At 34.6% G+C, this 24,096-nt stretch overlaps 3 protein-coding genes across 3 annotated transcripts; 2 read left to right on the top strand and 1 right to left on the bottom strand.

The window, feature by feature from the left end:
- Positions 1–3,095: 3,095 nt before the first annotated feature.
- Positions 3,096–4,090, top strand: LOC113705709 (uncharacterized). Its single transcript, XM_027227630.2, has 2 exons — positions 3,096–3,253; positions 3,484–4,090. Exons 1-2 carry the CDS (start codon positions 3,124–3,126, stop codon positions 3,879–3,881), a joined length of 528 nt encoding a protein of 175 aa, XP_027083431.1. The 5' UTR covers positions 3,096–3,123; the 3' UTR covers positions 3,882–4,090.
- Positions 4,091–9,860: 5,770 nt separating this feature from the next.
- On the top strand, positions 9,861–11,302 carry LOC113705699 (NAC domain-containing protein 90). The gene is made up of 3 exons (XM_027227621.2): positions 9,861–10,079; positions 10,193–10,488; positions 10,689–11,302. Exons 1-3 carry the CDS (start codon positions 9,890–9,892, stop codon positions 11,001–11,003), a joined length of 801 nt encoding a protein of 266 aa, XP_027083422.1. The 5' UTR covers positions 9,861–9,889; the 3' UTR covers positions 11,004–11,302.
- Positions 11,303–15,709: 4,407 nt separating this feature from the next.
- On the bottom strand, positions 15,710–16,243 carry LOC140018464 (uncharacterized). The gene has a single exon (XM_072071512.1). The coding sequence runs from the start codon at positions 16,241–16,243 to the stop codon at positions 15,710–15,712; it is 534 nt and encodes a 177-aa protein (XP_071927613.1).
- Between the last annotated feature and the right edge of the window lie 7,853 nt (positions 16,244–24,096).

The raw sequence follows: 24,096 nt of genomic DNA, 5'->3' as shown, positions 1-24,096 counted from the left end.
ACTAGGTTACGGAACCAATCGGACTACCAGGAGAGCTCTTAGTATTTCATTTTAAATTCAAAAAATTAGGTAAAATCTTGACATCTACTAAAACCAGTCAAAGGTTAATAATGACTCCAATAGACTATTATGGTCAATAGGTTTCAGTTCTATTAAACGTTTCATGATAAGTACTTACTAATTTTTGGCCTTTTGAATTTCAACAGATTCTAAAATTAGTAAACTAAGTAACCAAATTATTACTGCTGGTATTCTTAATTAGTTCACAAGTTTGATAAAGTTAAATATCACTTTTGCCTGTAAGTGTCAATGGCAGAACTAAGAGTGGTAAGTCATAAGCCCTTTGGTTCATTTCCAGATCAAGGATATGGGCATCCAACTGATTAAGGAACCACATCCCATCAAAAACATGTATCAGTCTTAATCAATTGCAGTAAAATTGTAACTAATCTGGTTAAGTTCCGAATATTAATGTTGTCTACATAAAATCTTGCTGGATAAACTAAGAAAAATAAAAACATCAACAACAACATGAGGAAAATGCACAGCTTGCATTTAGATAGAGGAAGAGTACTGGAATGGACGTGGCATTTAGAGTAAATGCAGACCAACAACCTTGGTGGTAAAGATTTAATGTGTTTTCTGATATTGGGCAGACCTTTGAGAAATAGACAGGGAGCAAACACAGTGCTTGATAAATTGTCCAAATTGAGCTCTTACAAACCAGAATTAATCTTATTTTCCCCATATTTCGAACTTGTGGTTCACAATCTAAACTTTTATTTTGAGCAATTTGGATGTGATAATTCACATTCTAAACGTTTACCTTGGCAACAATTTTTAGCAATTTAGGGTGCAAATTATCGACTCCAATAGTTTGAGGGTCCACAGAAATTGCACTGAAATTCAAACTCTCTGGCCTGAATTCATTCTCACCCTACCCTACGTCTTTGATTGAATTGCAAAGTTAGCTGAAGGTCTCTCTCTGATTGAATTAGAAAAGTCATTGCTGGTGTTTTCTTGCTTGCTTTTCTTTCCCTTTTTGTATAGATTGCTACTAACAAAAGCTGCTTGGGCTTCAGCACAAGCTTGTCCGCCATGCTACTGACAATTAATAGCCTCGTGATCCTCTGATGAGACTTGATTAATGGCTTTGCATGTAAATAAATCTAATCAAATCGAACACTCTAGCATTCAAACTTGTTTGATTATTTTAGCAAATACAAAATTTTGATCAATTTTTATTTTTATTTATCGAACCAAATTTGAACGAGTTGTTTATCGAATTTAAACATTATCCAATACAAAACATTATTCAAATTTGATTTGACTAGTTAGTGAATCAAACTCAAACGTGTTCTTATCAATCCAAGTTCGATTCGAGTATCGAACAGTTTGACTCACCTTTCAATTCTATGTACAATAGGTGGCCCAGAAAAAGGGCCTCAAGTGTTGGGAAAAATAAAATTTGAATAAAAAAAGTGTCTAAATATTAGAGATAATAAATAGAAGAATCAATCTAATGGGACTAAGCATCCGCTATGATATTTATATTATACCTGACTTATTATATAAATGTACATATTTGTATTTATTACATTCATTGTATTTTAAAACTTTTTTAAATTAAATTTATATTTATAAAATAATAACACTTGAAACCTTCCTTAATGAGTGTCAAATCCAAAATATAAATATGTGTATAGTCATATACTCCTATCCATTTGACACTCATTGGAAAAATCTTCACTTAAACAACAGAACCATAATTTTGTATTGTGCCCTCTCATCTAACATGCATCAACATCTCTATCATCATCAAGCCTTTTTTTTCATTCCATTCATCATCACCAAGATTGTGTGACTGTATTAAATACAAGGAAAATAAGCCTGCTTTTGCAGCTGGCATTGGGATGGATATGCATCAGTCCCAAGTCCCAGGTGCCTTAGAATATTTAAGGATTTCCTTTGAGTTGGGTCGGTATCGTTCTTCGGATTCATCAAGAATTTCTGCAGAATGGTAATGCTCCGTAGGAAAAGTTTGTTAAGCATTTAAAGACTGGAAATGGATATTCAATACAAAAATTCCAATTAAAGAGATAAATTTAGTACACTATTTTTTTTTTTTACCCTCCCACCCCCTCCCTACACTCTTCCAATCCCTAACTATCAGGCTCAATATTTGAATCCTAAACTTAATAGCAGGATAAATTTAGTACACTTAAACAAATGGGAAGAGAAAAATTTTAACCAAGGTTTCCAAGTTCTGGTACTGATTTTAGTTGTCTGCTGTATTTTACATTATCTAACCCCCACCGTGTCAAAGCCTATAAACTAAAAATGGAATTGGATCAGATTTTATCTAACAAAGATTCCCTCGACCACAAAATGTCAAAATCCTAAAAGGTTATCTAATTTTTTTTTTTTTTTGTCAATGTAAAAGGTTATCTAACGAACAGTGTAAATCTCTTACCGTACCAGTCTCATGCCCTGACCTTAGAATGCAATGACCTCCTTTCCTCGTAAACTTTTTTTTTTTTTTTTAATTTTTTTTTTCTGCATGGGCTGTTGGTACAGCTTGGTACGTACAAACTGGTAGTTCAATATTTGACCATTTCAAGTACTAACAATTACTAAGTCCTCCCTGGGTTAGCTCTTCTAGTAGCAAGGTTTACCAGGTTTCGAGTTTTGCCTGTGGCTACCGCGTCCGAGAGGATAGGGCCTCCCCTCTCGGGTCGCAGGGGGATTAGTCGGGTCGAAGATTCGGATACCCCTGTGTCTGAAAAAAAAAAAAAAAAAACAAGTACTAACATTTACTATTCATGTCCCACAGATATCCGAGTGGTTGATCAGTGCCATTACGAATTCACCATAAACTATTCAAATGTCGTTGATTTCTAAAGATTTTTTGACATGCAATTCAAGGCACATTGCATTCTATAGTACCCAAGGAGTAAGGACTCTGCTGAATTTATGTAACTGCTGGCTTCATCCATACCAACTACCAACTCAGGCTTGGGGCCCTTCATTTACTATCTGCTTACTACTCTACCAGCACTATTTATAGCGTCCTTTGGCTTCTCCAATTTTTCATACTCAGTTTTATTTGTATCCGCCATCACCATGGCATCCTGTCAAGTTATCATAGCTCTCTTCTTCACTTTGGCTCTTGCAAGAATTGAACTTTCCACAAGTAATGTCCTTAGGGGCTCAGTCACCTGTCTAGACTGTGATGGCCACAGTGATCTATCTGGTTAGTCTATCAAACATTTGGGCTTTTTAGTTTTTTTAAAAAAAGGTTAGCCTCCAATACTTTTGGTATTTTTTGTGCATTTCTCTAGTCAACACAGTCGGTTCTTGCATGAATTGTCACAGATATTTATTCTTCACAAAGTGCGATAGAGATATAAATTACATAAATTCTTCTTCTTCTTTTTTTTTTTTTTATTTGAGGCCAATTCCTTTTTTGTTTTTTCTTTTCAGGTATTAAGATAGTAGTGAAGTGCAGCAATGTGAAAAAGGTGGATGTGGCTACCACAAAAGAAGATGGTACTTTTGAGACTGATCTTGCCAAGGGTACTACAACTTCTCCTAATTCACTAAAATGCCTTGCCAAGATCCTAGGAGGTCCAAGCTTGCTCTATACTTCAGGAAAGAAGACAATTTCTAAGGTTGAAAAGGTTGAAGGGCATGACTACTACACAAATACAGAGCCCCTTAACTTCTACAAATCATGCCCTGCAGAGAAGCATGCAGAATGTGCATCTGTAGACTTGGAATTTGGTTCATCCAAGACAGTTGATCTCCCTCTACCAAGGGAATGGGGACTGGCACCATCTAGCTACTACGTTCCTTTCATTCCCATTATTGGAATTCCTTGAAGTTTATGTTCGTAGTATTATGAACTCCATAAACTAAGCAGTACACATATATATGATATGTGTGTTTTTTTTTGAGTAAAAAGAGAAGACTTGATGTCTTGCTCTTATCATCATCTTAGCTGTGTGTGTGTGTGTATAATGTACTGATTTTGAGTTGTTGTATTTCTATGTGCCTCATTTCTACTATACATTTGGCTTGCATTTTAATATCTCTCTCTGTCTTTCTCTCTCTCTTTCATCATGATTTGATGAACAAAATATTTTGCATATATGAGAAGTTGTCTACTTGTTGCACATTCTCTCTTGTACCTAATTTTGAAATGACAAAAGAAATCTTGAAATCTCCCAGATGCACTTGTTGGACAAAACTTTTGAACTTCTCTTTATCTAACAAAACTTCTTAATAGCCAAGAGTACTGCTTGCAAAATATTTGAAAGTTTGCTCACGGGAAATAAAGAGACTTTCTGAATGGAGGAAGGTCTTACAGCATCCAAGTTGGGCATACACACCTATTATCTACAGACTGAGCAGGATTTTCACTTTGAAATGAAACATGCAAGAAGTCTGTACAGAATATTCTAAAAGTTCTGAAGGAGCACATCTACAAATTCAAAAGTTTTTATTTTTATTTTTGCAAAATAATAACTTTTTTTTTGTAATATTAAAATTTATAATTGCTGAAATTATGTATAAGTAACATCTTCATGGCTATATTGACACCTCTTGACCAGCATAAAACGAAGGGTTCACAAGATGGTTGTTGTCTGCATTGAATACCACTTACACCTATCTGAGTACGATTTGATGCCTGCTTTGAGATGCCACCATTGGACATTGCCTAAGTCTTAATAGAAAAAATAAGTAGGTATCTATATGTCGTCTCCTACATGACTCCTTTTCGTTTCTTCTTTTATGCATTTCTGTTGTCAAAAAAGAACTTAAGGAAGCCAAAATGATCACACTACAGCCACAGTTGTTTGGTTCAGCTAATTGATGTATGCATTATTGAAAGCCTCAATAAATAGTCATTGAATCCTTTTCAAAAGGTTTCTTCAAGAGCATGGAACTCTCAAAACGTTTCTACTAGAACCACAAACGTATGAGATTCCATTTCGATCCCCTGGCTACACTTACAAATTTGAAGTTTAGATAGAATATTGGCCCTATGTCTTTTTTAAAAATTTGAGCTAAGAAACTATCATCAAGACATTTATGTAGAATTTTCACTCCTTAATCCATTCCCTCCCCCTTTTCTTGTAGTATTGCTTGCTTTTTTTTTTTTTTTTTTTTTTGGTAGAAAGGAAAATTAGCTGATTTTAACGCCAATCACCATCACATGAGTAGGGTATGCTCTCTAATCATAAATCACTTGTAGAAGTTCTTATAGATTACCCACTTACATAACAGCTGCATCGATAACAGAGTATTACTTGCTTATTGTCAAGCACAACAGAATGGTGAAGCAGTAATATGTTCCACCAAGAAGTCAGTGACTACCATCCAACACAGTTGTTTTGTACCAGACTCAGAGAATTTTTAACCTTAATCTACACTAGTGTACGCTTATCATTATGATGCATTGATTAGGGGAAAAAAAATGAAGCTTCTAATCACCTGATGGTATAGTCCTTGCTCCAAAGTATATTAGACAGATAACCCTTGGTCAACAGAATAGGGAAAATGAAGGTAAAGTAAGAATTTGTGCATTATCTGGATTTTGCTAATGCCATTAAAAAATTAAACTAACCCATTAATTGCTCCAATAGTGCAGCTAGGAAAAGGTGAGATTTTAAATGCTTCTTGTATAACCCGTCCGAGGAAACTTTGCTTCGAGCATTTAGGGGTCTCTAACCATCCAAGAATGTGGGGTATATGATAGGTGTCGATCTATTTTCCTATTATATAGGGACAATTTCTCCACCACAATTTCTCCACCTATTATATTCTCCACCACATATATGTATAAGGAACAATTTCAGAAACCTACCATGAGGTTTTTGACAATTTCACTCTGGCTTTCTGAGGTTTCAATAATTGCTTAGACCTTCCTCGGTATAATCAAATGATTAAAATGTCCTTCACTTAATAGTTAATTCATAAAGGGGCATCTAAAGGCGAAAAATACTGCTTATTATTCTACTTGTCATTTTCTAATTTCAAAAAAATAATTTTCATCAATTTTCTAATTTTCATATCTTCCTCCCTCCCTCGTTTCCTCTTTCATATTTTTTTCTCTTTTTATCCTACAATCGCTTCTCCCTCTCATCAAATATCATGCTCCATTGTTACCAATCACACCATTATTAATTTTTTACCATCTCCAAAATTTATCTGTATTTTTTGTCTTCCTGTCTCTTTCTTATTATAAAAATTTTAGACCCATTCTTTTTTTTCCAATAGTTTTACTCTTTACAAATGTTAGCCCATTGAAGTTACCAAATTAACAAGGTACAAACTATGGATTTTATTGCCAAAATAGGGGAAGATGAAAAAAGTGGCAGTGATATAGGGAAAAAAATGAAATTGAGAGTTGGAACATAAAGAAGTGATTATTATGTTTGTTAAGCAAAAAAGTATAGCAATTACTCATTGGTTCTCTCTTTTATTTACCTATTGATTGTGGTTTTATTATAAAAATAGAATTTTGTCTCTATTTCTATAAGTGTTAGAGCAATGATGAATTATATTTTTAGTCACATGGGGGGCATTTCTTAGTTTGATATTGGTAGTGGTGGTAGTGAGTTGCATTAAGCAAGAATTAGCAACTAATAAATTTTGAGATGAGTTGAAGTCACTGGACTTTGTTTGATTTAGTGAGTATAACACATACAAGAAATTAAAGATTAAAACGTTGTTTTGTTTTATCTTGTTCTCTAAAGAAAGGTATTTTAGGATATTTGTGAAAAATTATAAGCTATTGAATCTATATTATTACATAAACCTTAAAAGCAAGGGACGTAGGTGTAATTTTTGAAACTTGAGGGGAGCTCTCTATAATTGCTGGAAACCTCAAGGGAGGTTTCTGAAATTATCCCTACATATATATATATATATATATATATATATATATATATATATATATATATATATATATATATATATATATGTATAATAAGACTACCTCAGAAATTTACTCTAGAGCTTACAATCTATAGCATATAACGTACGCAATTTGCTACTTTGTCCTTCAAAAAGCCCATAAAAAAATTGAAACTTCAATGGATATATTACAATTTTGAAGAGGTGACGAGTCAACGGGGTGATATGTCCCAACTTCCTGCAATCGATGATTCATAATTTCATTTTTTGGGTCAGGACATGTACAATTCGTTTTTAGGGGCAATTAAATATTTTGATAATGTATACACTATCACCGTGTGATTCATGACATGTATATAAAAGTTAAATTTTAAATTTAAATTTTACATAATTATCATTCCTGTTGATAGTGTATACATTGTCAATGTACGAAAGATTAATCATACTTATATATGCGAACATATATTGAATTGGTACTTAAACAAAACTCCCACCTATAACGTAATCATTAAGTGTACGGTAAATCAATTAAAAAGGTGTAACAATTATACCAATACTTGTCCCCACGGGCTCTGTTTTCAAACTCGGACCGGACCGGCCGGTCGAACCGGTTGAACCGGGAACCGGCCAGGTAGCCGGTCCGAGTCACATTAGAAAACCGGAAATTTAAAACCCGGTCAAAGCCGGTCAAAAATCGGGTTTGACCGGGTTTGACCGGGAAAAAACCGGTTTTTCCGGTTCAACAGTATTTTTTTAAAAAAAAATTCAAACTTTTTAATATTATGTTTTGACCCCCTAAATTGTTAAAACTTATTGATATACCTCAAATATTTGATACTTTATAAATATTGTCCTAAAATTTGATGTTATTTTTCAATTAAATTCATAATTTTAATTCTAAACTTGTTAATATTTATTAAATAATATAAATTGCTACTTGATTGTTCTAATTTCTTTGTATTTTCTTGTTAAATATATTTGAAACATCAAATATATATGAATATGCCTTTATTAATATCAATATATTATTAGATATTATATATATAACATTTTAATTTTAAAATAATTTTTATTTATGACGTCATCCGGTTCGACCCCTATCGACCCCCGGTCGAACCCATTGACCCCTGACCCCTGACCTCGGCCGAGTCGCTATCCGGTCCGGTTCTGAAAACATAGCCCACGGGTTGCTCGGCTGGGTTTCGCGTTCTTAGTTAAGGCGCCGGTCCTGATTTCGATTTCGAGGTTGGGCAGCCTGGGGTATTCTCCTGAGGATCGGTGGAGCCCGCTCTCCTCAGGGTTAGGGGAATAGTCGGGTGTAGGCCCGGATATCCCTAACTGAAAAAAAAAAAAAAATTATACCAATACTTCAATAGCATCCGTCCCATCATGTCCTTCATGGTTTAAGGTGCAATGGTAGAAAAGTTTATAATAGAAATTAGGATCTATCTAATAAGTAGCAATAGAGTATTCGTTAAAATGTAGTTCAAATATAAATATTTTTGAAAACATAAATATAATAAAAAAATTATAAATACAAGATAGGAAAATAATTATTAATATGTTCATTCGCATAATAGCTTAGCTTAAATGTGATTCAGAATTTCAGATGCTTTAAAAATTGTCTATTAAGCAGCCGTTAAAAAAAAATTCATAAAAGTTAATCTCTTAGTACTATTTTTTTTTCTGACATTTTCTTACGAAAGTAAGAATTTTTTCTCTTAGTACTAAACTGTCCCCCCATTCCAAATTTGACCTGGTGAGGCGGTCAGTAGCGTACGTGGTTGAGAACCAAAATTTTGCTCCTTTTTTTTTTTTTTCCAAGGGATAATATCAGAAACCTCCTCTAAGTTTTCTCTTAATATCATCTGGTCCCTCTAAAGTTTTAAAAAATCACTTACCTTCTTTACTTTTATTATTTGTGTAACAAAATTTTTAAAAATCCTAAACTACTCTTTTACTTGCTATTAAAAAATTTTCTAAACCACTTTGTTTACTTTAAGAAAATCATCACTTAAAAAATAATCTCTAGTAGTACTTTCACATTATAATGCTATAACCCATATAAATTTAAATTTAAAAAGTAAAAAAGATATTTGTAAATAAATACACTTGCACCAATTAACTCTATATGCTTATAACCGATTTCTTATGAATTTTATATTTTTTTCTACTTTTCTCAACCCATGCACAAACCTTTAAATTGTACTAATTATTGTAAAAATCAAATCAAAATATGTAAATAAATCATACCCCACTCTATCACAATCACAAAAAGTAAAAGATAAACAAAATTCAATTTATTATATTTTATAAATAAAATATTACATAGTCATCCAGAAAATGAGTAAGACAGAATGTTGGAGAAAAAAAAAGAAGAAAGTAATTTTCATTTCTTTTTTATTTTTGAGCTCCATTTATTTTATATGTGAATTATGTATCGGAATGAGAGTTAATATAGTCTTTTTACAATTATTAGGAGAGGTACGCGATATTTTTAAAATCTCAAAAGTGTCAAGTGATATAATATTAGGAGAAACCTCAAGGGAGATTTCTGATATTATCCCTTTTCCCAATTGGTGATTACATTTATGTCCATTTGGCACATATAATTCTCATAATTTCCCTTAAAATCCGAGTGCAAGACTTCCTCTCCAGTAAGTAAGTCTGACTGATTCCAACTAAAGTTATTGCTATTTCACTAAGCACCCTCTTAATTGGAGGACAACAGCATATCATTTTCCCACTTTTTCTCTTCATTGCCGCGTTTATACCGTTTCCAAGCTTTATCTCAAATCCCACAGCAGATTTTCTCATTTCACTCGGAAACCGTCTTTACCGTGCCTTGTCCCTTTCTTCCCCACACGCTTTTTCCACTGCCTATATAAAAGTCGTGATCCAAAAGTGCCCACCAAAAATTAAAATTCTTAAAACTTTATACCACAACCACTTGCCAGCAACATCATACATGGATATGCAACAAGAAAAGCAAGAGGGAATGTCCAAAGAAACTATCCCAGGCTTTCGATTTTATCCAACTGAAGATGAGTTAGTTTCTTTCTATCTTCACAACAAGCTTGAAGAAAAGAGAGTGGAAGAACTCAATCGAGTCATCCCAGTCATCAACATTTATGAGTCAGAGCCATGGCAGCTTCCAAGTTCGAATTCTTTGGCTTCTAGCTAGCTTTCATTATCTACTTTCATTTCTTCACGGTTATCGGTATAAATTCGACTAAGTTTTTTTTTTTATCTGTTTTCATGAAAAATGTAGAGCTGTCGGGGGAGTTGTGCAGTGGAGATGCTGAGCAATGGTTCTTTTTTGTACCGAGACAAGAAAGAGAAGCTCGAGGTGGAAGGCCTAGCCGGACCACGGCTTCGGGGTACTGGAAAGCCACTGGCTCTCCTAGTCATGTTTATTCTTCGGATAATAGAGTCATTGGGGTGAAGAAAAGCTTGGTCTTCTACAAAGGAAAAGCTCCAATGGGAAGAAAAACTAAGTGGAAGATGAATGAGTATAGAGCTATTAAGGAAGAATGGTCTACTTCATCCACTCACGTCATTCCTAAGGTACACCCGCTGAAAACAATCTGTACCACCTAAAGTCGCAGATATTTATTGGTCATTCTTTTTTTCTTTTTCTTTCTTTTTTGGCCACTTCTGATTTCCTTTTTCTCGAGCATGTAAAGCTTTGCGGCTTGCCACTTGCACCGCATAATTCTAATGGCAGACCTAAGGTAAATACGTTTGCTTTTTCTGGTGGGCTGCAGTTAAGGTATGAAGTTAGCTTGTGTAGGGTCTATATCGTATCAGGAAGCTTTCGAGCATTTGATCGAAGGCCAGTAGGGGCAGGTACTTCTAGGGAAGCAGTAGTACCCACCATTGAAGATGATGATAAAGATGTTCGTTCTCAGACTCAGAGGGGAGCAACGATGGACAGAAAAAACTCAGTAGAAATTTCAGCCTCACCAGAGGAGGTTTCGGTTGATCGTGTAGATGGTGAAGGGAAGCACTTGGAGATGGACGGTGAATTAAGAAGGATGTGGGAGTGGGATCAGTTTAATGACCATATGCAGCTTCCCTAAATTGTGAACTAGGTTCTGGATAGGATTATGAGGAATTGATTTAGACTAATTAATTGTGAGTTCATGGGCTGTAAGAGTTCGTTTTGACATTATGTATTATTTGTTACTAAGAATATTTTGACATTTTGTATTTGTTAACTAGGTTCTAGATAGGATTATGGGGAATTGATTTAGACTAAATTGTGAGTTCAGGGGCTGTAAGAGTTGGTTTTGAGTTTTGACATTTTGTATTTGAAACTAAGAATATTTCGAAGGTCATCGTTTTGTGTATAATAATGGAGACAATTTTAAGTGTAAAATTTACTCAGTCGTTCGGTGTATAAAATCTAGGTTGAAATCCAACTGAGACGACCTTGTGAGGAAGGCAAAAGTCAACACATGAGCTCTTGAAATTTGCAAGTTGGAAGAATTTATTGCCTAATTAAGTATCATGATGAAATTTGTTATCCTCTATGCCTTTAATCTTTGATCATAAGTCAAAAAGGGCCATTTATTATGACTTTGTAATAATGCACCTACATAATTCAAAATCCGAATAAAAAATTGAGTTGGATTTTTCCAAAAGACATTATTGAAATGTCCACTTACTGCCCAACCATTTGACCTTATTGAAATGTTCTTCATATCATGCAACAATAACATGTTAGAGAAAGAAGAGGTAATTATGGAAAACATGTGATTTATGACAAACACTTTGTGAGGCTAATCAATAATAAAGGGATTTTCTAATAGGTGATCTATGTGCACTCGTTAACACATCCATATTTTCACCTAACCTATCATATATATACGCACACTGACAAGTACTACTTTCTCTTGCATTTATACACTTTCCCTAAGTAAACCTCTTCCATTTATACAATTTTTCTAATTAATTTTATATTTTTAAAAAATTTAACACTTCAAATACATCTTAACTCGTGCCTATAGGGCATCCGTTAAACAGATCAAAATAACATGTACTAAAATGAACAAAAACAGTGAGGATCAAATTTTTTATCTTACCCGTTTACCTCACCACCACTTCTTGTTATGATGCGGTTTAGACTTCCTCAACCCATCTATCATTTTCGCACAGCTGAGCACTGAAAAATAGTGAATATATAGTAATTTTCAGCTTTGAGTTGGAAAAACAGCTAAGTAATGGGGCCTAAGCAACAAAATACATCACTTCTATCTTTTTCAGGATGGATCAAGATCAGGTCCAATTGCACGTACTCACCAAGCTAGTTTTTTGTCGCTGTGAACATGCACGCGATTTGACCTGTTCTATTCTATTGCCTGTCCCCCTTGTGCCGCTGAAGTAATCTGGACTCGTGTGTACCCCGACGACTTTAGCCTCTTCTTAGGTCTTCCTTCACTTATATTATATGATATCCTCTCCGACTTCTCTTGAAAACGGAATCTCAAGACCTTGACTTCGAGTCATGAAAAATTAGGCAACTCGTATTTCGTAGGGTCCCTTTGGCTCTTGATGGGTTGGATTGCTTCATTCTCCCGACAACGAACTTACGTAATCAAGAATGAACATTTTCGTTCTTAAGCGTCATTCTATTTTGGGTTGAAGTACAGAAAAAAAAAAAATCCCTATAATTCGGTGTATATACACTTTAGTTCCGTATGATTTGAAAATCTATACTTTAACTCCTTATCATCGTTGTAATCTAAATAGAACTATTAGATTTTCAGTTAGATTTAATGGTTGAACTTGAATAATTGAAGTTTTCAAATAAAATTATTATGAAATTACAAAATCACCATTCAAACTAAGGTTAACATAATGTTCTAAATAAAATTTGAGGGCAAACTATATTCTTAGAAAATTTTGAGATAAAAATAAAATTTTAAAAAAAAGCTTATATTTGCTTCGTCTTTAATGCTATCACTATGATTAAAAAAACTCATATTTACTTTGTCTCATAAAAACAGCGAGAATAAATCGCGGTGAAAATACAAAAATTTTTTTATTACGATGGTAGCAGTCCAACAAATAGCATTGAAGATGAAATAAATATAAGCTTTTTTTCTAAATTTTTTACCTCAAAATTTTCTAAAAGTGTAGTATAAATATAAAGCTTAACCCCAACGTATATTACCCTTCTATTTTTCACCACCAAAAGTCAAGAATCAATGCTAACAATTGGTTTAGGTGTTTTTGATACTTATTTAAGGAAGTAAATCAGCTTTGTGGCTGAAAGAAAACTAAAAACGAAATATGTCTATTGGAATGTAGTTTATGAGAGTATGCTTTCGCCTTTTTCATCTTTCTTTGTTTTATTGTTATCTGCAACACTGGTGGTATATATTTGGATTGCAGTTTTTACCAAAATTTTTTTACGCTTTTCATGTATACATTTCTTAATTAACTTTTTATTTTACATATATCAAATTATTACAGTACATTTTTCTATACAAACTTCAGAAAAAAAAAAGAAAAAGAAAACTGGAATCCAAACTGGACACGAAACTGGTCGAGGAGGTTTACTTGCTATCTTCGACAAACAAATGGAGGCAGAATTTTTGTGGCCCCCGGCCAGCTGGATGGACGGATATTCTTGGGACACGGGTGATTCTTAGCCTATAAAATTCTTGAATTCTCTGCTTTTCGTTATTATAGGCTGAGTAAGATCACTCTCAAAATTGTTAAAGGAAACTTGAGCTGAAACTTCCCAAGTTAAAGAAAAACTACTCGCATCGCAGTCTATGTACCCCAAAGAGCAAAGCTTCACCACGAGTTTTGAAACTACCAGGCAATGGCAATTCCAATCACCATCCAATACCCCTTCAATGATAATGACTTGAGCAAAATTTTTTTTTTTTCCTAAAACTGATGTTTGATCCCTGCGCTAGAATGGAATCACCATCTCTATTTTGTTATTCTTTTCCTATTCTTTTCTTCTTTCTTTGGTCCCTCTTTCCATCGTCTTCGTCCTTTCTGCTATCTAGAAAGTCTGAAGCTTTCCATCACCAATTGTAGTAGCAATTCATGGCATCTCATGCTACTAAAAGTCTAAAACTTTCTTGACAGCCGCCCATGTCTCTAAACCATCAGAACCCGCAACAATTAACTAAAGATTGTTAGACTAAATATGAGCCAAAATTCGCAAAAAATATCAAAATTAGATCTTCAGTCAATCATAGTTATAAAATCGAACTTCTTTCTCTTTTCCATCTTCCTTTTGACCGTGGTCATTTTTTCTCAATTCCATCATGATTTAATCCTTTCAACTTTTCTTGAACACCAGCAAACAAATCTCTCCCCTCTTCTATTTCTCTCTTGTCTCTACATCTTCTTTGCGAGATATTCTATGAACCTCCAAAGCAAGAATTTAAAAAAGTTTGATAAAGAAGAGGTAATTGAACAGATGAATATTTTGAGGCAGGAGATGAAAAGAATGGCGTTTTTTCTTTCTTAAGCTTGTTTATTGTGTTGGGTTTAATTGGATTTTTTTTTTTAATTTTGAGATGGGCCACATCAAGAATGAGTATGATAGTGCCCAATTTACTCTTTAATTGGATCTATGGGATTGGAAGAACTAAAAGTAAGGGGTGCTCAAATTACTCTTTAATAGGATCAATGGGATTGGAAGACCTAAAAGTGAGGGGTGCTTGGTTCATCCTCCGGAATTGAAATCGGATACGAAATGAATTATAAAGAATCAGTACCAATCAAGACCTCCTGGTTTTTTTGTTTTTTGTTCATTTCTCTCCAACTTCCAGTCATAACCCAAATGATGAAGCAACTTCACCTTCTCGTTTTTTCTTGTCAATTGATACAATGCAAATTTAGAACTTGTCAATGGCTTGGCTAATAGATTTAAAGGATTTTGACTGGGGTGACATTAACACAATCCGACGCAGTTTTTTTTTTTCCTTTCCTCAAGTTGATGTTGAATCCCTTGAGATCGTGATGGTAAATTTTTGGTACTGTTTTGGACTTGGAGGTGAGGATGTGCAGAGCTTGGTGTGATGGATGAAATTTGGTTTGGGGGTTTAGGGTTAGGATTTTGAGGGTGAGGAAGGAGTGATGATAGTGAGATGAAAGGTGGAAGTTTTTGAGATGTCATGCATCCTTGTTTGGCAGATAAGTTTTTTATCAAGTTTGTCTGCTATAAGTTTTTTAAAAACTTTAGTTACAGTAATCTTAAAAACTTTTCAAAGTTTTAAACTATACACTTCAAAATATTAAAAACAAAACACACTTCAAAATTTTTTTAAAAAACTTCTACAGTAAATTACAGTAAAATTTTATACAAACACCCAAAAAACTCACTTGCCAAACAAGGTCCATATGGTGTGTGAGGGCAATGAGGGGAAAGTTTTTAGATGCCATAAAAGAGGAGATGAAATCCTATACAAACAACATATGAATTAAGTGACAGAAACAAAATAATGAATAACTCATCTTCTTGATTTTAGCGATTTCATATTTGTGTAGCCCACCTCCTTGATTTTTAGAAATTCTCATATTTGTGTCTATCGTTTAATAATATTGTGATTTACTATAGTCATTTTTTGTAGGTGAATTCAAAAGACATATTTTATACAATTATCTTGGAATCAAATTTAGGAATTAACAAAACCCACCAATTTACTCAAGAATTGAGAGTTGCTATTTTAGAATTCATTCCAAAATCTCCAACTCCATACCTATTATCTTTTTTTTTTTCCAAACGATATAAGAATTCATTACTTCAACAAAAGTATTACAAATCTGGAGCAAAGGCTCCTACATCATCTTTGGCTAGACTGATTAGCCAACTTGGAAATGAATCCATCCAAGCTATCTCAGAAACTAAATTTAAGGCAAACTTTATCAAATGGTGGCACACATTATTCCCTTCCCTCTTAATAAAAGAGAAGAGACAAGAACTAAAGTCCTTGCTAATCACTAGAATGTCAAATAGGACAGCACCTGCTAAATGGTCATTCAGGTTTCCCTCTCTGATTTGATCAATAATTCTCTTGCAGTTTGATTGGATTATAATATTCCTCCATCCATTCATCTTGGCAAACATAAGCGCTTTCCGGATTGCTCTTGCCTCCTCAACAGCTGGAACACCATTTCTACCTTCACAACCAGCCCAAGCTCCTCTTAACTTCCCTTCCTTGCATCTAGCCACGACTCCCCATCCTATTTTTGCATCATTTTGTTTGACAACTGCATTAGCATTTAAGCACTTGAAGTTTTCTGGTGGTGGGTCCCATTCACATTTCCTTTTTCCACGCCCCTGTACCATTTTTCATCCTCTCCCTTTTTTGTGTTTACATTATAGAATTCTAGCCATTCTTGTATTGCCTTATTAATTGTCATGCCTGGACATCTCCCTTCCCTATTAAATTGTATCTGGTTCCTGGATTTCCAAATCTACTCCACCAATGCCAAAAGCTATATATATATTCCTTTAACCCATCCCAGCTAATTGGAGCAGTCTTCCAAATTAGCTCTGCATGCTTATAGAAAAAGAACATGTGTTCAAGAGTTTCTATCCTTTCTCCACAGCAACAACACCTATCATTTCCTTGTCCAATCCTTCTCCTAATTATTTCATTCACTGGCAAGATTCTTTGAAGACATTTCCATACAAAATGTTTTAGCTTATGCTTTACGTTCAGGCTCCATAAGAATCTCCACACCCCTGAATTAGCTTCATTCCTGCTACTACTCCCTTGTTACTGACTTTCCCTTCTTCCTTTTCTCTGCAACTCTTTAGCCACCACATAGCCAGTTTTCACAATATACTCCCTTGATTTAGAGAACATCCATATTAGTCTATCCTTATCACCACACTCACTTATTGGAATATTAGTTGTTCTTTGACAGTCTTCCTCATAAAAAATCTCTCTCAGTAATTCCTTATTCCAAGTCCCTTCAGAAATCAACTCATTGACTCTTTGTATATGACAATGTTGAGGTTTTCTCAATCTTATCTTACGATCTTATCTTACCAACTTCCAAATCTAGTAACCACTTATCTTCCCATATATCAATCTGCTGGCCATTCCCCATTCTCTTCCTCACCCCTTCTTCCAATAGCTCTCTTGCACTTAGAATGCTTTTCCATACCTAGGAATCCCCAGCATTAATTTTCATTTTCCAAATGGAAGATCCTCTAAAATACCTCCCCTAACAATCCTGTTAACTAAAAGATTTGACCTTGTCAAGATCCTCCATAGTTGCTTAGCAAGCATAATAATATTGAATTGCTAGAGATCTCAAAAACCCAAACCTCCCTTCCCTTTAATCTCAGATAACTTCCTCTACTCCACCCAATGAATTTTTCTATTTTTCTCACTATCACCCTACCAAAACTTTGCCATTTCTTTACAAATATTCACATATAAACCTTTTGGTAGTTTGCAGCAACTCATAGCATAAGCAGGTAGAGCTAAAATCACAGATTTTAAAAGGACCTCCTTACCAACATTACTCAGTAGTCTCTCCTTCCATCCACACATCCTATTGATGACACGCTCCCTAATGTAGTTGAAGACTTGTTTTTTTGGTCTTCCTATAACCAATAGAAGGCCAAGATATTTGCTTTGCCTAGCTTCCTTCATGCCTCTCAAGATATCCAATATTTATACATTCACTTCATCTCCAGTATTCATACTAAAAAATACAGGTGACTTCTCAGCATTTATAACTTGTCCTGAAGCTTTCCCATACATCTTCAATAGCTTCATCACTTTATCTGCTTCTTCTTTGTTAGCTCTATAGAAAATCAACGTATTATCTGCAAAAAAGAGGTGAGACAATGTTGGACTATGCTGAGCAATCTTAAGTCCAGAGATTTCCTGACTAGACATATCTCTCTTAAGTAAACTGGATAATCCCTTATAAACTAGTAAAAATATGTATGGAGATAGATAAAGGATCTCCTTGCCTAATTCCCCTTGTAGGTGTAACAAGACCTCTTTTTTTCCCATTCAAATTAAAAGAGTAAACAACAGATGACATACACTTCAGAATCCAATCTCTCCATTTTTTACAAAAATTCATTTTTTTCATAATTTTTTTGCATAAAAAGCCACTCAACTCTATCATAAGCTTTGGACATATCAAGTTTCAAGGCCATAAAAGCATTAGATCCACATCTCCTGTTATTTAAACAGTGATTGAGTTCATGAGCAATAACAACATTATCAATGATTTGTCTTCCTGGAATAAAAGCAGATTGATTTTGGCTAATACAAAGCTTGAGTAGAGGCTTTAGTCTATTGACTAGGATTTTAGATATGATCCTATAGACTACATTACACAAATTAATTGGTCTAAACCGAAACACTAATACAGGGGAGTCTATTTTAGGGATAAGAGTAATGATAGTTTCATTGACAATCCTCAATAACTGACCAGAATGAAAGAAACTGGATATGGCATTTATCAAGTCATCTTTTATCACATTCCAGAATTGTTGGAAGAAAACAGGAGTTATACCATCAGGCCCGGGACTTTGTTTGGGTGCAGTGAAAAAATAGCTTTTTTGACTTCCATTTTTGATACAGGTCTAACCAGCATTGCATTCATTTGGTCTGTGATCACTAGGGGAATTCCACTCAGTATTGAGTCAACCTGCTGAGGGTTATTAGAAGTGAAAAGCTCCTGAAAATAACCATTAATTTCATCCTCAATTTCTTGTTCTGACTCACACCAAGTTCCATCACCCTTCTGAAGACTTGAGATATTATTCCTTCTTTTTCTCTCTGCAACACTTGCATGAAAGTATTTTGTATTCTTATCACCTTCCTTCAACCATTTAATTCTCGCTTTCTGCCCCCAAAACACCTCCTTTCTCTTATAAGCCTCTTCCAGTTTCTTTTGAAGCTCTTTCACCCTTCGATTCTTATTGGCATACCCATCACCCTGAACCTCTGCAAGTTTTTGCTTCAGCTCCTTAATCTCTTTTTTTGCATTAGTATCTCTCTGCCTATTCCAGTTCAAGAGAGCTACTTTACAGCTCTTTATCTTTTGGTGTAGTTTAAAAATTCTTGAGCCATCCTGTTGTTTTCCCTATACCCTGCTAATGAGTTCACCTACTTCTTTATATTTTAACCAGTTCCTGTCAAAGAAAAATCTCCTTTTCTACTTCCTACCCTTCGAATCAGTATCCAACAGCAGCATAGTATGGTCAGAGGCATCATTCTGGATATGCAGGCATTTAGCGTTCTCATTTTCTCTCTTCCACTGTCTACTACATAAGACTCTATCCAATTTTTTCTTAATTTCCTTCTGAAGACTTGAGATATTATTCCTTCTTTTTCTCTCTGCAACACTTGCATGAAAGTATTTTGTATTCTTATCACCTTCCTTCAACCATTTAATTCTCGCTTTCTGCCCCCAAAACACCTCCTTTTTCTTATAAGCCTCTTCCAGTTTCTTTTGAAGCTCTCTCACCCTTCGATTCTTATTGGCATACCCATCACCCTGAACCTCTGCAAGTTTTTGCTTTAGCTCCTTAATCTCTTTTTTTGCATTAGTATCTCTCTGCCTATTCCAGTTCAAGAGAGCTACTCTACAGCTCTTTATCTTTTGGTGTAGTTTAAAAATTCTTGAGCCATCCCGTTGTTTTCCCTATACCCTGCTAATGAGTTCACCTACTTCTTTATATTTTAATCAGTTCCTGTCAAAGAAAAACCTCCTTTTCTACTTCCTACCCTTCGAATCAGTATCCAACAGCAGCATAGTATGGTCAGAGGCATCATTCTGGATATGCAGGCATTTAGCGTTCTCATTTTCTCTCTTCCACTGTCTACTACATAAGACTCTATCCAATTTTTTCTTAATTTCCTTCCCCTCTTCCCAATTATTTGACCATGTCCATGGAATTCCTTCAAACCCAATGTCAATAAGTTGATTATTGTTAACAAAGTCCCTGAATGTTTGAAAACTTCTTTCTGGCCTTCTACTACCTCCTCACTTCTCATCATTAGACAATATATCATTCATGTCACCTGTCAATACCCAATTCTGACCCCATAAGCTTTTCCTATCCTCTATAATCTTCCACTGCTTCTCACTAATCTGATCCTCACTACTGGCATATACACATAACAGCCACCATCTAGCTCTAGCACCATTCCTTTCCTGCAACATTTCAATAGTAAAGTTAGTATATAGCACTTTACAAACTTGCAGTTCATTCCTCCATATTACTGCCAGTCCACCAACTTTTTCCACTGGATCAATCACAAACAGCCTATCATACCTTAACTTTAGTCTCATTTTATTCATAACATCCTTTCTGTTTTTTGTTTCAGACAAGAAAATCAACTTAAGGGAGTGGAGTTTGACACTCTCCTCTAACTAGGGAACTGTCAAGAGGCTCCCTACACCTCGACAGTTCCACACCAGAGCTTTCATTGAGACCTGGAAGCCCCATTAAGGTAGGACTCCACTGCCTCAGATGTTTGTTCCAGGCCTGTTTCACTTTCTACTGTCTCGCTCTTTTTCTGGATTTTCCCCTGTCCTCTGTCATTCTCTTTATCAGCATTCTCGCTCAGTTTCCTTTTCCTCCCCTTATTGTCAATTTCCATAACCTCATTCTTTTCGCTCAGAGGTACTCTTTTACTCACCTCACGAATTAGTCTCTTCCACCCTCTATTCCCCTTATACTTACCAACTCTCATACCTATACTATTAGTTTGATCCTGTTTTTTATTTGCAGGAACTATACCCTTCCCCCCTCTCACTTACATTGGTTTTTATAACAGATCCATCAATCCATATAGAATCAAAGTGTTCCTTATCGTTGAAATCCTCTCTTTGGCTACCTTTCAGTATTTCCCCTTCTGCCATTAAGTTTAAATCTTTATTAACATTACTCCTTCCCTTTAGTTCATCCCCCTTCTTTTTACATCCAGACTTCATACAACTCTCCCTCTTAGTAACTTCCATCAACTCAACTTGATTCCTATCCTTAGTTTCCTCCTACATGGTCTCCTTTATTATTGTGTCAACATTAACCTCAACTAGTTTTCAGGGTAACAAGAGTTGTTCCTGCTCCCTTTCTCCCCACTCCTTATTCAGTTGTGAGCCTTCACCACCATTACTTTCCACATTACTTGAGTTATTCTGTCTTCTGGTTGAGCTCCTAGCATTACTAGCCCTTAACCAAGCTACATATTGAGCTTCCTTGTTTATATTAAATCCTTTCACCCTGCAGTTTCTCTCATTATGTCTCATAATCCCACAATAATAGCAGAAATTAGGACATTTCTGATATCTAAATTCTATCCATCTAGTACTATCATCTAGCTTCACTATAGTTCCCCTCATCATTGGTTTAGATAACTCCACTCCACCACAATTTTTAGATGTTTCCCTTCCTTCCCCCCTCCCAATTTGGAATTATAACTTCATTTACAAAATTGAAAACCCTCCCAATTTTCCTACCAATTTCCTTGGTAATCCAGTGGATAGGTAAATTCCATAGCTGAACCCAAATCCAAGTCCTATTAAAAGCTTCATCATTCTGTTCTAACCCCTCATTCCAGGGTAATACTACCAACGGCAAATTATCATATATCCATGGTCTCCCCCGTAGTACCCGCTCCATATCATGAGTATTATTGAATATAAACTGAAACATATTAACCCTAATCTCAACTACTTTTAACTTCCTTGCAAAAGGCACATATTATTCGTTAAACTTTTAACACCTGATATGTTTGCAGTCTTCTCCCCCACCACCTTTCCAATGATACTCATTTGACATTAGCCACTCCCTGAAACCATCGACCTCTTCTTCAGTCAGAACAAATCTTCTCAAAACTTCTTCTAATCCCTCAGTCATCCTGAACCAATATTAGAGTATTCCCCAGCTAAACACAGACAAAATGAAGATCAATACCAGTAACCTGTCCAAAAATAAAAACAGAAACTATGAAAGCATAAGAAAACACCAATAAAGCCCAAAGAAAAGTAGGAAAAAGATGACTGACACCGAGTAGCTAGATTATTGAAATGGAAAATGGAATCTGAAATAGATAATTGGATCTGAAATGGAAAATTGGACCTGTAAATGGTAATTGAACTTGGAATGGAAACTTTAACAGAAAAGCAAGCTCAAAAGAGAGATGATCGAAGCTTAGCTTAGAAATCTTCTAGATCGCCATCTTTAGTCATCCTACCATGGAATGAATGTAAATTACAGAAAGAAGAACACTAAATGGAGAGGATAAACAAACATCATGATAAAGCGTAATTATTCCATTGAATTCACCATTGATGTAGAAGGCAATGTGGATCTAAGAAGGTATATTTGTTTTGCTTTTTGCTTTTTTGTTTGTTTTTTGAAGGAAAGTACGAGAAATTTGAAATTTGAAAAAGCAAGTTCAAAACACCCGCCAAAGGTGATTTTGGCTCCCTACTTAGAGAGAGAAAGTAACACACCTACAAAAGGGATTGATAGTAATTTGCTAGATTATATACCTATTATCCAAGCCTTTAAAAATTAAAATGGACATCATTTTAAATCTTGATTCCCACACCCTCAAACCGAATGCCCCCTAATGACCACTAAACCAAAAATTATGTATGGGCATCATTGCCCCTTGATTCCCATTGACGATGGCAAATCCAAGCAAGCGGGTGGTTCGAACTTTAACCATACGATAGGATGACTGATCAGCTTAGTTTTCTCCAATTGAATGATTCTAGAATTGATCAAGTTTTCTTAATCATTCTTAGTTGGCCGAAGGGGTTTATTAGAAATGATAATATTGCACTTTTCGATCTTTCAATTTACCCCTTCCATTTCTTTAGAAACCCGGTCCTAACATTTGGACATTTTTCTTCTTTCTTCTCTTTCCTTTTGAAAGTCTTTAACACGTGATACAGAGAGCTTTTTTTTTTCTTACAAAGAAGGAGTGATATTTAAGAAGCGGAAATGATGAAGAGAATTTAAACTCAGGAACTCTAATTTTTAAAATCTCAATCTTAGTTATCAAACCAAGGCACTCTGGGCGAAATGCTTCTAGTACACACTTAAATGTAATTAGCAAAAATACTTTATATTTGAAGGCATCCAATAAAACAATTCGATTTCTTCTAAATGTACCTAAATTGCAACATTGAAAATAAATAATTTGATCAAATAGCTATAAATACAATATGTACCGGTTAAAGATCACATCTTCAATTGATAATTCATTACTTCAATATATAGGTTGATGATGAATCAATTCTTCATATTAAAAAGTAAGTTTTACGAAAAGGAGAAACTTAGCTACTAGGTAGCATAAGAAGAAACAGAAATTGCTAACAAAAAAAGAAATGAAATAAGTGGCGATACAAAAGAATGGACAAGTACAAACAAAAAAGAAAGGAAAAAGAAATGGAAAGGACAGAGGGATGAAAAGGAAAAAAGAGAAAAAAAAACAATTGAACCGTTAGAGTTGGCTAATGCAATTATGCAAAGGGAAAGGTAGTGCCGTGATAAATCCATAATACAAGGGTGGTCAACTACAAATTGGAAAAAAAAAAAACTTGAAGGACCTATTCAACACATAACCAAAAAATTGTGGACTAATTCGCAAAAATTTTGTTTGGAAACATTATTTGAAAAAAAAGAGGAAAATGTTATTTATACTCCCCTTTTTGTTATTTGCACTCCCACTATCATTTTTATCATATAGTTTTCATCGATTAGACTATATGATATAACAAATGGTAGGAGTCCAAATACCATTTCCAAAAAAAAAAAAAGTGTGTCTAATTACCTTTTTACCTTACATTTATCATATTACAAAAAATAAATCACAATGTCATTCCAATTTTTATTTCAGATAATCTTTTATCCAAACATACATTTTTGGCTTCCTAATTTTAATTTTTTGTTTCATCTTCAACTTATGTTGCCTACTAATCCTGCTAATTGGGTCTAAACTTCAACTTAGACACACTACATAAAACATTACTGTAGCTGTTTTTGGAGGTGTTTGGATTAGCTGTTTGGAGGTGTTTTTCAAAAACTTTACTGTAACTGTGTATATGAAAAACTTTTACTGTAAATATTTTTTGAATTGTTTTTAAAGGTATTTTTAAAATATATTTTTGAGTATTTTTATAATTTACAATTTTTTTGGAATA

The sequence above is a fragment of the Coffea arabica genome, chromosome 1e (assembly GCF_036785885.1).
Source record: "Coffea arabica cultivar ET-39 chromosome 1e, Coffea Arabica ET-39 HiFi, whole genome shotgun sequence".
Taxonomy (NCBI): Eukaryota; Viridiplantae; Streptophyta; class Magnoliopsida; order Gentianales; family Rubiaceae; genus Coffea; species Coffea arabica.
This window is presented reverse-complemented; position numbering and strand designations above follow the sequence as displayed.